Source organism: Notamacropus eugenii, chromosome 4, assembly GCF_028372415.1.
Source record: "Notamacropus eugenii isolate mMacEug1 chromosome 4, mMacEug1.pri_v2, whole genome shotgun sequence".
NCBI classification, from domain to species: domain Eukaryota; kingdom Metazoa; phylum Chordata; class Mammalia; order Diprotodontia; family Macropodidae; genus Notamacropus; species Notamacropus eugenii.
This window is the reverse complement of record NC_092875.1, coordinates 476929027-476944166: the sequence shown is the minus strand read 5'-3', so window position 1 is coordinate 476944166 and position 15140 is coordinate 476929027. Positions and strand designations below refer to the sequence as shown.

The 15140-nt window shown below is 39.6% G+C and overlaps 1 protein-coding gene and 1 pseudogene across 10 annotated transcripts in view; both read left to right on the top strand.

Annotated features, from left to right (window-relative positions):
• The window catches only part of MAST4 (microtubule associated serine/threonine kinase family member 4), an 816735-nt gene that overhangs the window by 741293 nt on the left and 60302 nt on the right, over positions 1-15140 (top strand). For all 10 annotated transcript variants that reach the window (XM_072606465.1, XM_072606462.1, XM_072606463.1 and 7 more), the window contains 2 exons: positions 10475-10576; positions 13417-13549. In XM_072606465.1, the coding sequence (XP_072462566.1) occupies positions 10475-10576; positions 13417-13549 (235 nt within the window). The remainder of the gene's footprint in view (positions 1-10474; positions 10577-13416; positions 13550-15140) is intronic.
• LOC140502122 (putative monooxygenase p33MONOX pseudogene) lies at positions 4-10468 on the top strand (annotated as a pseudogene).

Genomic DNA, 15140 nt, shown 5'->3' with positions numbered 1-15140 from the left:
TGAACTGAACATCGTAGAGAGATAATTATCTTTTTCTGAAAAACTGTATGAGAGCATTTGCTTAAAAGTTGTTGCAATGAAGTAGTGGAGGTTGCTGTCTCCAGGAAAAAGAAATAGATGTGAAGTGCTATAAATTCATACTGGTTGTTGTTTAATGTAATTAAAAAGTTAATCCGGTAACCTTTATGGAAACCTCAGGGCCCAGCAATGTATGATTCTGGGATAAGTGGATTGTGAAGGATTTAGAAGCAGTCATTTTTTTCCCCTAGTCCGCTAGTTATAAATTGATTGTGTATATGTGCATGCCTTTATGAAGCTATCTCATACTAATATCTGAAAAGGGTAAATGGAAAAGTACCAGCTTCTTCCAAGACATATGCCCTGTTAATTAACCTGCATGGTGTTGGGTAGCAAATGGCAAACCTTAAATTTTCACATGTCAGCTCCTTTTTTATTTTTTTAAACCTTTTTATTTTTTATTTTATTTATTAAAACTTTTTATTTTTTTAAACCATCCCATTTCCAAAATGAAAGCTAAAGAGAGGGCCTGTCTGGGCCTAACACGTGCATGAATAACTCTTGAGAACACCCCTGGGAGTGTGCAGGACATGTTGCAGAAGGAGATGGGGGCAGAGGGATTGTTGAGTGGACTACATCAATAATAGAGTTCCTTTAACTAACTGAGGCAGATCCTCAACAAATAAAACCAGTAATTAAGTATGTTAGATGCATTTTGTCTGAATGGATTAGGGGAGACACAATGGCTCCGTCTGGACATCACTTAAGGTTACACTCTCGGTACATTTACATAAATATATGCTAATAAGCATGATGAACAACCCCGTCATAACTGAATCTTAGGGGAAATTTCTGGTGAAAATGTGCTAAGCCACATGTCAGTTCACTACTAAAGTATGCTTGACTTAACAGCAAGCAATAATCTAATTCTGTTCCATTTTTAATTGAAGGAACCAGTGAAAATCATAACAAAGAGCCCATAGAAATGAGTTTTGATTCCCCTAGGGGCAGTTGGGCTTTTTTTGAATGGTGAGCTTCTGGTTGGAGTGTGTGAGTTAAGACCCAAAGTGCTGCCAGGTAGCCCTGTGACTGAGGCTTCCTTTGACCCCACTGCGCTTTTTTCTTTTCTTTTTCTTCATATTTATTTTTTTGGTGGGGGGAGACAATTGGAGTTAAGTGACTTGTCCAGTATCCTACAGTTAGTATCTGAGACTAGATTTCAACTCATATGCTCCTGACTCCAGGGCTGGTGTTTTATCCAGTGTGCCACCTGGTGGTCCCTTGCTGTTTTCCATAGTGTCCCCATTATTCCTAGACTGGTCCTATGTTTCCTGTTTCAATCTCAGTATCCATCGATTGAACATGGGTACTTTGGCCTACTTGTACTGTGAAAAGAGAATGATCAGGAACCTTCCGACTCCTCAGAACACACACGCACACACACTCACACACATACACACACACTCACACACATACACACACACTCACACACACTCACACACATACACACACACACACACACACACACACACACACACACACACCCTTATCCAATCACAGATTATGTTCAGCTTTTATTAATCAAGGTGAGCTATAGTGTTTTATATTACCAGATGTTTTATAACAGTCAGTAAATGTTTATTAAGCGCCTACTATATGCTAGGCCCTGTGCTAAGGAGCACTGGGGGATACAAAGAAAGACAAAGGACAGTCCTTGCCCTTGTGGGACTCATGGTCTAATGGGGTAGGCAACATATAGACTAATGAATGATGTACAAACCATAGACATATTGGAAATCATTAACGGGGGAAGTCACTGATATTAAAGGGGATCAGAAATGCTTCCTGTAGAATATGAGTTTTAACGGGCGCCTGAAGGAAGCCAGGGGGCAGAGATGAGGAGAGAGGGCATTCCAGGCATGAGGAACAGCCAGAAAAACTTAGCCAGAGTTGGGAGATGTGCTGTCTTGTGTGAAGAACAGCCGAGGCCAATGTCATTCGGTCAGAGTAATGGGAAGAGGGAGTAGAGGGTATGAAGACAATCGGGAGCCACTGAAGTTTACTGAATGAGGGAGGAAGTGTGACAGGGTCAAACCTGCCCTTTAGGAAGATCCTTTTGACAGCTGAATGGAAGATGGACTGAGGTAATGAAGGTCTTACCCAAGTTGGTTTCAGATAAGAAAAAGGGACATATACAAAACGTTGCCAAGGTACAATTGACAGGCATTGACAATAGATTGGATATAGATGGTAAGAGAGAGTGAAGGGTCAAGGATGATTCCCAAGTTTTGAATCTGGGCAGCTAGGAGTGGGATGTTTGGAAGGGGAGAGAATTTGGGGGATGATAATAAATTCAGTTTTGAACATATTGATTAAGATTTTGCTAGTTAGAGACATCCAAGGGACAGCTGAAGATACAAGAATGGAGGTCAGCAGAAAGATTAGGGCTGGATAAGTAGATTTAAGAATCATTAACATAAAGCAAATAATTGAATCCATAGGAGCTAAAAAAGATAACCAAGTGAAATAATATGGAGGGAGGAGAGCAGAGGACTCAGGACAGAACCCTGAGGTACATTCACAGTTAGCAGGCATGACCCAGATAAAGATCCAGGAAAGGAAACTGAGGAGTGGTCAGATAGATAGATGGAGAACCAGAATGACCAGTGTTCTGAAAACCTAGAGAGAGGACAGTATCAGTTAGGAGAAGGTGAACACCAGTGTCAAAGGTGACAGAGAGACCAAGAAGGATAAGGATTGAGAAAAGGCCATTGGACTTGGCAGCTGAGAGATTATTAACTTCAATTTTGGTTGAATGTTGAGATCGGGTGCAGACTGTAGAGTTAAGACAAAAGTGAAAGGAAAAGAAGTGGAAACCTCCATTGTAGATGTCCTTCTCAAAAAGTTTAGCCACAGAAGACAGTAGAGATATAAGAGAATAGCAGGGAATGATGGATCAAGTGAAGGTTTTCTGAGAACTGGAGACATAGGCATGTTTGTAGGCAATAGGAAAGTAGCCATTAGAAGGGCAGAGATTGAAGTGTAAAAATGGGCATGGTAGAGGGAAAAATCTTCTGGAGAAAATGGGACAGAATGGGATCACTTGTGCATGTGGAAAGGCTTGCTTTGGCAATTAGAGGGGCTACCTCTTCATGTGATGCAGGGGTGAAGGAGGAGATTGTGATAAAAGGCTTCTGAGTGATGTGAGGAGGGGAGAGGGCATATGGCTTCATTTTTTTTTCTTCTAGTAAAATGTGAGGCAAGATTCTTAGCTGAGATGATAGGAGGAGGAAAACATGGGAAATATGGGGAGGAATGGAAAGGTTTGGAGGATACTCTGTAGTGAGTGGGACAGAGATATTTAGAGAGGTATAAAAGAATTGTCTTGCAACTGTGAGGGCCTAGTCAAATTATGTAAGAAATTCATAGTAGGGCTTCACTTTACTTCTCCTCACTGAGGTCTCTTTGGGACTTGGTTTGCGTCATGGCCTAGGTGCTTGGACGCTTAAGGAGTGATGGGAGCCTACAACCTTGTTAGTCTCAGCTTCCTGTCTGTGGCAGAGCCTTGGGCTGTGGATGGTCTCTTCTCTCTCCTCCTTTTCTCCATCCCACCCCCCTCCTCACAGAAACCCAGCTGTCTGTAGACTCTCTGAATGAGAACTGCTTGGAATTCTTTGGTAGTCCATCACTATTTGGAGAATGTTCCCTTTTGACATCTTTGTCTTATCTGCATATCCATAGACTTTGGAAATCAAGAGTTCTGGATATCCAACTAGAGAAACACCTGGATCACAGTCTTTCATGGCATCATCCAGAGAGCTAGATGTGCCTGCTATTGAGCACAGTATACATGAGCTTCTAGGCAAGATGTCTTTGCCAATTGGAATGCATCGTTGGGCATTCAGTTATGATGATGTTCTGGAGGATCCCACACCGATGACTCTGCCTTCATCTGACGTGTGCAGTAAGGTTCTGTGGAAAAAGCTGGTCATCCAAGATCAGAAGTACTTCCAAAGTTGAGGAAGGAGAAAATTGTTTCTCAGTAACCCCCTCAGCTTCCAGTGACCAAATGAACAAGGCCCCAGTGGTGAAGGCCAAGGCTACGCACATCATCATGAATTCTCTAATTACAAAGCAGACACGGGAAAGCATCCAGTGCTTTGAGCAGCAGGCAGGGTTGACGGATGCCAAATACACTCCCCATAAAGGCCTCACCACAGAACAAACCAAGTACCACTGTGTAGGAGAGGCAGTCCATAAACTGAAGTTGCAAAATGGAGAAATGACAAAAGAAGATAGACTGATTGCTTCAGCTCAGTCTTCTCCAAGTAGTACACCCCATTCTTCTCCCAAGCAAAAGCCTAGAGGCTGGTTTACTCATAGATCTTCTACTTCCTTACCTAGCCTAGATGTCAGCAGCATAGATTCTGGAAATGGAGATAGAGACAAACCCTCATCTGAAAAATGGAGCCTTTTTGGACCAAGAACCATTCAGAAATCCAACCCGGTTTCAGTGTCCAGTTCTACAGAGGTACTCAGAAGCCATCATCAATGGAGCTCATTTGGGTTCAGGCTACTAGAATTGCAGAAGACCTAGCAGCCTTCAAGCCACCTAAGATGGACCTTCCAGTGACAGAAGGGAAGAAACAACCTCCACGAACCCATAACATCAAACCAAGAGACATGAATGTGTTGACTCCTACAGGGTTCTTAAGTTCCCTTTTCATATGAGCAAAGTTGCTTTCCCTGGTGAACCCACTGTTATGTAGAGAGTATCTTAGACTTTTCTTTCTTCCCCATCCACCTTGCACTTGACATAGGAAAGATGTCATCCATTTACAATTCTACTGGGGATAATATTCCTGGGGAAGCAGTGATTCTTTCTTTAAATATTTGTCATTCTAATGCAGGAAGACCTATTCTGTAACATCCAAAAGTTAGTCTGAATGATTTCTCAAAGTACAGTTGACTATAGCCAATTACTGATCTATAGAACTATATTGCAGGGGACAAGGGAAATAATTAAAATCTAGTAGACTTTGTTCTGCACATTTTATACAAGAAAAAACAAAAAACGAAATTCATAGTAGACCCAGTCAGCCTGATTTCATGACTTTCTCTTAATTTGTTTGGCAGCATGTGTGTGCCAGCCATCCCAATGAAACTCACTACTCAAATTTCTTTTCTCCATGTGTCTGTCTGCCATACCCCTGCTAGTTTGTGTCATGGATGAATTTCTCTTTACCGTGAGTTAAATCTGGAATGTTCTTAATTGGCAGAATGAATGGTGACCAAATCATGTTAATTGGTTTATAGCAAGGTAATGCCTCACTCTTTGAGGAGAGACACGTATATGTTTATAGCATGCTAGGCATTCCTTGGCAATAAGAACATCTTTTGTGCTTCACTGTAAGCTTTTTGCATATAGAAATAGTTTCCCCTTTATGATGGTATTCCTAGCTGTTGCCCTGCCTGGCACCCAGCAGTTGCTTAATAAACATCGGTTGATTCCTTGATTGATTGATTTCTTTTACAATGCCCCTATCTCAACAGATAAACATTGCCACTCACCATTTTACTTTTCAACAGTTAAAACTCTCTTCAAAACCACATTTACCATAGGCATCAAAAGCTGAGAATGTTAAAAATAAGACAAAACACACAAGGCTGGTAAAGATGCCCTCCTCAGAGCTGCAGTGGGAACATGTTGCTGTACGTTTATTGTTGGTTCCCAGCTGTGATAGACATTCAAGGGATAGCAGGGTTTCCTATGGCCTCTTAATGCATTGTGCCATCCTTCTGCGTAACTCAGGAAAGTGTCCCCTTGGGCTTTGAGCAGTTTGATTTAGCTACTGCTTTTTTAAAGTTATGAGATTGAGGTCAATTCAAACTGAATGCTCTTTGGACGTCTTGATCCTTCTGATTAGGTGTGTTTGTACACAGAGGATAGAACCTGCTCTCAGATGTGGGTCACAATTTTATTTTGACCAAGGCTTAAAATAGAAACATGTTCACAGTATCTTTTAGTGATCTCTAGTAGGACGTTGCTGACGACCAGAATCGAATGTTTCGCTTCCCAATTGTAGTTTTCTCAAGTTGAATTTTTTTAAATCAAAGCTGGTATAGTTTTTCTCCCCACTTTTTTTTCAGTTGTAAAATTAGCAGATTAAATCTTCTTTGAGTAATAACTTCTGTCTTTGTGTCTTACATGATAATGCTTGGAAGTGGAAAGGAAATTAATATGTATTTTTATAGTTTTTATGATAGTGTTTCCATAACTTAAGCAATTTAATGAGATAAAGCCTTTTTATTCTTCAGAATTTACCTTTTCCCATGCAGAGCCCTTCTGAAAGCTATTAATATTTTGTTCAGTTTTCATGTTGTTCTTAGATACATAAAACAGGAATAGTATTGTGTTAGATAAGAACCTCATTATGCACCTTCTATTTTCAATATAAAAGGAAAAGGGATTTTTAAAAAATATATGAATGAGGATATGATGATTATCTTTGAGAAGAAAAAAAAACACATCTTCTTGGAATTCATTATGTCTCAGAGAATCTTGTCTTTATTGAAGATAAAAAGTTAGAAACTTTGAGTGTGATGTAATCTTTATAAAAGTCTCTCCTATATATGAAGAGTCTTAGAAAAGTTAGATATAGTAGACTTCTTGAGAAAATTAAATGGGAACAGAAAGGAGTACACTTTTTTCTCAACTGTATATGGCACTGTCACAAAAATTGACTATATATTAGGGCATAAAAACCTTATAAACAAATGCAGAAATGGTAAATTGCCATTTTTAGACCACAATAAGCATTGTATTCAACAAAGGGCCATAGAAACATAGATTAAAAGTTCATTGGAAATGAAATAATCTAATCCTAAAGAATAAGTTAAAATTATCTCCCGTGCTCCCCATTGTGTATTTTTCTTTGGAACATACTCAATTCTCCCATTACTCACCAATCATCTTTTATATTTTTCCTTTCCTACATTTGCTTCCATTTTTTGCCTCTACATTCTTTCTGTACATAGGATTTAAGAAACCTTTATTTAGCCCCTTTTGTACACAAAGTACTATACTAGACAAATATATGTGCCCTCCAGTCAAAGAGTTTACAGTCTAATTGGGAGACAGACGCATCCAAATGAATAATTATAGTACAAAAGAGAATGTGATCCATGCCATTGAGAAGTCCAGACAGAGAGCTATGAGACATTTCAGGAAGAAGAGAGAATTTTGAGCAGGAGCATTTGAGAGGGATGCTTAAGGTAGGCAAGGATTTCAATCAACTATTACAGAGCAGAGTGTCCATTCCAGAGGTCATGACAAATAGCATGAGGAAAATTATAGTAGAGAGGCTTAAAACAGTGCTGAAAATAATTCAGTTTGGCTTAAATGTAAATCATATACAGGAAAATGAGTAAAAGTTTATGAACCAGTTTATGAAGTCTTAAATGTGATGGTAAGGAGTCTTTACAAGGTACGCAGTGGAAAGAGGCTGAAAGGTTTGGGGTAGAGAATTGACATGATCAGAGGAGTATTACATTGGAAAGATTAACTAGGCAGTAGTGTAAAGATGGAATGGAGAAGGGAGAGAGTAGAGGAAGAAAAACCTTGTAGAAATCTGTTACCACGACTACCCCCAAAAAGGGAAAAAAAATTAAAGAGGTCCAGCTGAGAGGTAAGATAAGGAGGTCCTTATTAGGGTAGTAGAAGTAGAAAAGACAGAATTAGGTATGAGAGGTATTTCCTGGGTAGACTTGGTAGATCTTGGAAACTAGTTGGGGTGTGGCAAGGTATGAATAAGAGGACAAGAAGTGAGGGATGACTGAGGTTATAAGCCTAGGTATCAGGTGGGACTATGGAAATAGAGGGATGGGGAAAAGCAGGAGAAACAGAAATAAGGGTTATGTATGGTGTTTATTTCATGGGGGAAAGCAACAGTGGGGTTGAGATTGTGAGTTACATTTTAGATGTCTTGAATTTGAGTTGTCAGCAGGAAATCCAGATGGTTATATGTAAAAGGTAGTTAGAAATGCAGAAATACAGGTCCTTGGCCATCGAGCTATCAGGTCCTGGGGCAGCTGTGGCAGCAGGCTAGCCAAGAGGGCGAGAGTTACTCACAAAGATAGAAACCACTGGGGAAAGAAAAGAGCCTATGTGGTATTTATCAGGCTATATGCAGCAGAAGTGGAACGTAAAATAGCCCATGAACAGCCCTGATGTGGCTGTCCCAAACAGGCTTGCATATATTAGCTTCTCAACTGATTATTGTCACTATAATTCTTTATTGCTTGGTATTCCTTTGCAACATGGGAACAAAACTGCCTGCTCCGCATCAGGATGGGCAGGCAAAGAGAAATGCAGGATTGCATCGTAGAGAGAACGAAGGTAGGCTGTAGGTTTGGAAGCATCCCCAGAATGCCATGCAGGAGAGTAGAGAAAGAGAAGAAAGGGGGCCAGGAACAGAACCTTGGAGCATCCACATTTAAGGTGTTGGGAGGAAGAGGAGCAGCCAGGTTAAAGACAGAGAGACAGGTAAGATGAGACTCAAGAGTGAGAAGAAACAGGAGGCAAAATTGGTCAGCAGTGTCCAGTTCTGTAGCAAGGCCAGAGGGGATGATTGAAAAAAGGTCTTATTTGGATTTTGTGACAAGAAGGACATTATCAGTCTTGGAGGGAGAACATTTTTAGTGAGTGGTAGGAATCACAATGGTTACAGAGTTGGACTTGGAGTCAAGAAGAACTGAGTTCATATCCAGCCTCAGGTACTTACTAACTGTGTGACCCTGAGCAAGTCACTTAACCTCTGCCTGCTATTTCATAACCTTCTCTCCTTCCCACCTGCCTTCCTTTATCTCTCTCCCTTTCCCTCCCCAGGGAGAAAGAAAAACAAAGCCCTTATTACAAACCTATATAATCAAGCAAAACAAATTGTGTTGGCCATGCTTTTAAAAAAAGACTCAACTTAAACAAACTTTTAAGTGTTTACTGTGTATAGCATGGATGAAAACCATTTGGGTTCCTTTTCTCATGGACCTCAGAGTCTGTCTAATAGAACACTACTTCCTGTTTAGCGATCTGCAAAGCCCTTGGGGGTTCTTGATGGTCCTGGGATTTCATGCTAAAAATTCTGTAGTGGTGCCATAAACAGTATGTAATTGCCTAGTTAAGTTTAAAATATCTTTTTTTCCCTTTCTGGCCACAAGCGAGCTTGTGTTCCAAGTATTGTAGGTGAACTCCTCAAGGACTGGGACAGTCTTTGGCCTTTTCTCCTCTTCCCAGTGCTTAGCATGATGCCTCGCACATGGCTGGTGCTTCATAAGAGTTTGATTTATGGACTTTCCAGAGCAATTTAGAAACTTTTGTGATCATGGACACATTGATTGATTTACAATTCAGGCATTTAGTTTTCATAATTACAGGTAGAATGAAATGTCATCTTTTATCATCATTATATAATATACATTTTTAATTTGGAGTTTTTGGGGTAAAAGTTTTCATTGTAGTTATTGTAAACCCTTAACAAAAGGGTGTAATGAGAGTGTATTAAATTACCCCGAGGATTCAAGTACATTTTGCTTTTGTTGGAATGTTAGCTGAACAAAAAAACACTGAGAACCACGGTATAGGAGAAATCAAAAACAGATATCTGTGCAGTATTACATGAGGCTTATGTGTTTATTATCTCCATATATGTATGTATGTATACGTATATGTGTGTGTATACACACACGCATGCATGCACGCACACACACACACTCATGTACTCATACATGTACCAAAATCTAAGTATTATCCAGTGACCTAAACCAAGCGTAGCTAACTCTTTTCACTATTTTGGAAGTATGATTATATTTGAATTTTACCCACTCTTCATACATGTTCTCTCTTCCTTGAGTGATCATCCTGTAAACCACTGACTGATCATCCATTTTACTTAAAAATCAAATGGTAAAAGCTTCTGTAATTAAAGTTCAGTATTTTATTTTCTATGAAATAAACCTTAGCTGTGCTATAGCTACAGGAACTTTTCATAAGATTGGCTAGTTAATGCCTAAAGGATACCATCTTCACATGCATGTGTATTTGCATGAATATGGCGTCCTCTAGATATTAGTTTGCTAGCTTCAATAACTGTGTGATCTTGAGCAAGTCACTTCACCCTGTTTGCTTCAGTTTCCTCATCTGTCAAATGAGCTGGAGAAGGAAGTGGTGAACTAATCCAGAATCTTTGCCAAGAAGACCCCAGATGACGTCACGAAGAGTCGAACACAACTGAAAAATGACCAAACGACAAAAAGATATTAGCTACTCAGTCCCTTCCCATTTGAAAAAAAGAACCGCCTGTAATACTGGGTGCTTGCAGTCATCTGATTAAATGCTTTGCTGATTAGCGTTTGACTTCACCATTTTGCATCATCACTCTTTTCTCTCTCCCTTTCTCAGGCTCATGACCGTTCAGAGAGTGGAGAGTTGGCATTTATCAAACAACTGGTTCGCAAGATTCTCATAGTGATTGCACGCCCTGCCCGCCTGTTGGAATGCCTGGTGAGTGGTTGAGGGTCATGGCAAGGGTTTCTTATTCTTAACTCTGGAGAGAGGCAATATTGCAGAGAAGTTTAGGTTTGATCAGCACGAAATCTCTGCATTAGAATGGAAGCTGTATAATGTTTTACTTATCAGACTTTCAGTTTATTCTGAACTGATCAGAATGTATGAATTGACCTTTGAGGAAGACTACCTGGCTCCTAGAATGACAATAGATTGGCTGCAGCATCGCCAGGGAAGATCTGAGAGACAGTCAAGAGTTAGTTGTGCTTAGACTTCTGCCAGCTCCCTCTCTGCCTCATGGTCACACAGGTGGCTTGATGCTCATGAGTTTACAGAATAACAGAGCTTTGGGGGAGGGGGACTGGAGATGGGATACCCAATAGTGATGCCATGATGGAGGAAATGAACTTGGTGCTCAAATGAGTCAGTTGGCATACCAGGAAGCAACTTGTACGTGGAAAAGCAATATGGCGGCTGTAGCAGCATCCAGGGCTGAATGGGGAGGCTCTCAATAACTCATCCTTTTTAGCCGTATTTCAGTCACCTCATGGTAACTTGGTTTTACATTAGGATCTCTTTATTCTCGCACACAGTTTTTTGATTGTATATTTTTTATTATATATTTTCTTTGCTATTTATGTGAAATAAAATTACCAACGAATTGAATCATTAATTCACGTAACTTTTAAAATAAGCTGGGCCCTGAAGATACCTGCAAATAAAGATGTCACTTAGGTTTCACAAAGGTAGTACTCATATCTTGATGCATGACACTTTTCAGAGCACTTTTATGGAGATTTTTTTAATTCTCAGCCATTCTGTGAGAGAGCCAAACACGGAGACAACATCCCAGATAAAATCTGGATGACCCTTCCGGAGATACATGCACAAGCACCATGAAGCTATTTAATGTAACAGCTGTCTAGGTGGCACAGTGAATGGAGTGCTGGACCTGGAGCCAGGAAGACCTGAGTTCAAATCTGGCCTCAGATACTTAACCAGCTGTGTCACTGAACCTGTTTCCTCAGTTTTCTCAACTGTAAAATGGGGATCATAAAAGCACCTAACCCCCAAAATTGTTGTGGAATCAAATGAGATAATATCTGTAATGTGTTTATCACAGAGTAGGCTCTATCTAAATGCTTAATCTCTTCCCCTTCTCCTTTAACTGATGGGGAGAAGAAAATGCCATTTTAACCTCTGATTTAGGAGAGGATCTTTATAGATTAGGAGGAGCTCTGGGGCAAAATCAGAGTTCTGGGAGCAGGTGGCCTAAAAAAAAACACAGACTTTCTGGATCACAGCCATAGGTTCTCTGTTGCTTTACAGAAAAGCAGAGAGTATAACTTTAAAGAGAAGAGGAAAAGACAAAATATCATGGCCAGGAGACAACAAAACTCTTAAGTATAGCCTTTCAACTTCAGAATAGCTTTGAAGTATCTTTGTGATGTGAGGTCCCATTTGTGTCTAAAGACTCATTTTTGGATGGTTTCATAGGGATGTGGTCAGCAGTATAGTCATGCATCACACTCATAAGGCCCCGGGCCCACCACATTGGTAACTGCATGGGCAAACTACAGACTGGATTTGGAGTTTATTGATTTAGTGATTCGCCCTTCATAAAAACTTTCTTGAGCATGTTTCAGGTGAAATATTGAAGTTCTAAGCTAACAATTTTAAAAGTTTCCCAAAATGCTAATATGTTAAAAAAAAAAACAAGAAATAAAATTAATTGTTAAGATTGTTTAAACATTGCAAAAAGAAAAACAAATCACCTAAATGGATGCTATTAAACCCAGGGAAATGATGTATAAAAATATTTTAAAGTATAGACATTTATGATCTAAGTTTGAAATTAACTGAAAGTATTAAGGAAGGTTGTATGTCATATTTTCCTCCACTGAATCTTAGCATGTCTGTATTAATCACATATCTTTAGTTCACTAGCTAACCGAGTGGACGTTTTGAGATTTCTCCTAATTTCGTTTATAAGGACTGTAATCAGCTAATAATTTGGGAAACCATAAGGAAACCTTTTTTGACTGTGTGCTAATGTACTGATTACTTTTTGGTGAAATCAGGTCTTTTAGTTTCCTGACTTTTACAGTTCTTTCAAAGAAATGAAATTAAGGTTCAGATTATTTCAGTGTGGGACAGTGAGCTGGATTTAGCTTTGTAACCAAACATTTTAACTTCCTTTTTAATAATGGGGACCTCTGCAACTAAATACAGTGATTTTTAAGTCAAAGGAAATTGGGAAAGAGGGTTATCTGTAGATTGTATACACACTGAATAAACGCAAGTGTGCTTTGTGCAGGCTTTAGGAACTTAAACTAAGATCTGAAATAACTCTAAATGTTTTCAGTCCTTTGATCCCTATGAATATTGCCCAAGTCAGAACCTGTCAAGTATGGGTGGTATTCAATAATCCCACAAAATGTTGGTAAAAAGGAGCCTCACTTTGTGGAGAAAGGGGAATAGAATGGATTTGGTGTTGTGGAAGTCTTGGAGACTCAGATTTGGGGTTTCAGGTCTGCCTTTTGTGAGCTGTGTGCATTTCTAGGTGTGTGCATTAATTTCTTCATCTATAAAACGAGAAGATTGGATTGGTTGTCATGGCCACGGGGTCCAAAAGAACTGAGTTTGACTCCTGCAGGCCTCGGATACTTTTTAGCTATATGACCCTGGATAGTCTCTTATACTGTGTTCCTCTATTTCTTCTTTAAAATGAGGGAATTGGATTCCATGGCTCTTCTAGCTCTAAACCTAGAGCTAGGTGAACCTAGAACTCCCACCCACAGGTCAGACATAACTTGATTCTGTTTGCCCTCAACTAGGAATTTGATCCTGAGGAATTTTACTACCTCTTGGAAGCTGCTGAAGGCCATGCAAAGGAAGGGCAAGGCATTAAAACAGACATTCCTAGGTATATCATCAGCCAGCTGGGACTAAATAAGGATCCTTTAGAAGGTAACTAGCCCTTACTGAATGAACACTTAGGGCATGGGGGGTGGGAAGGAGGCACAGGAGCCTCTCTGGGATGCTTTCTGTACTCTTTGTGACATCTCTGTAAGTTGCATTACCTGCTATCCGTCAGCTCTTCCGTAAAGGATTGTTCCCCCTTTCCAACCTCACTCACAAACCCAAATTAACTCTTACCCAAATTCCATGCTGACCCGGAAAATAATGTCATTGTGTTTTTAACTACCTCCAATTTACAGTGTACATGGACAAGCTGGACATCCTAGTGGCCTGCCAAGCTCAGAGTATGCAGAGAAGCATTGAAATTCTTAATATGGGCATGTGAATTTGGGACATGTAAATAAGAAGTGAGATGTTTGGGTATATTAAGCCATTATCTCAATACTTCATCATTTGAGATATTAAAGGAGTATTGTTTCCACCCTAGTACCCAGTGTCTGTGCTTCTAAGGAAAACATATCTCTGGACTACTTATCCAACAATCTGGCTGGGTTCCGCTGGCTCCTTTTGAAAATATTTTGTATTTTCTTCCAGAAATACATAAAGCAAATAAGTAAACTTTTATTGGAAGTAATATGAATATTTTGAAATAATTCTTTGAGTAAAAATACAAGGGGAAGGATAGGGGTGAAAGGGAGATCCTTAAACTAGACTTGAGACTCCATTGATACAAACAATTCCAGGGGAGGAAGTTTCCCCAAACAATGGATATTAACCAAATTGTTTGGCAGCTTCTCAGAGACTAAACTGGGACATGAGAAGTTAAGTGACTCGCCCAAGGTAACACAGTCAGTGCATAATCAGAGGCCTGTCATAACACCAAGTCTTCCTAATTCAGGTCTCTCTGAAATAACAGATAATATTCCAGACTGGGTCACTGTACAGAGAAATATAGTTTAGTACAATACCAAAAAAAAATAGTATAATATAATACAAAAATAGTGTAATACAAAACCATTTTAGTAAAATAGAAAAAGGGTCGCTAGGTGGCTCAGGGGATAGAATGATGGTCCTGGAGTCAGGAAAACTCACCTTCCTGAGTTTAAATCTGGCCTCAGAGACTTAATAGCTATATGACCCTGGCAAGGCACTTAACCCTGTTTGCCTCAGTGTCTTCTCTGTCAAATGATCTGGAGAAGGAAATGGCAAATCACTCCAGTGTCTTTGCCAAGCAAACCCCAGGTGGGGTCACAGAGAGTCGGATGCAATTGAAAAGCGACTAACCACAAGAGATAATAGAAAACCACTTAGAACATAAGGTTGTGTTCAAATCCCAGACCTTTCACTAGCTGAATTTTGTTCTCAGTTTACCCACCTGCAAATGAGTTTGAAACCGATTATTGCTCATTCTGTGATTCTTTTACACTTCCCTTTTGCTAAGAAAATAAGGAAATATGAGTATTATAGTAAATGAACTCAATCACACTTAAAAATATTTCTTCAGAAGTGTTTATTCTTCTTTCATGTAGAAAAAGTAGACTACTTCTGTTAGATCACTCCGTTTATAGCACAGAATTAAAAACTACAGTTTGGTCAGTTGTTTTTTTTTTTTAACTACTATTAGTAAACCACTTTTTAC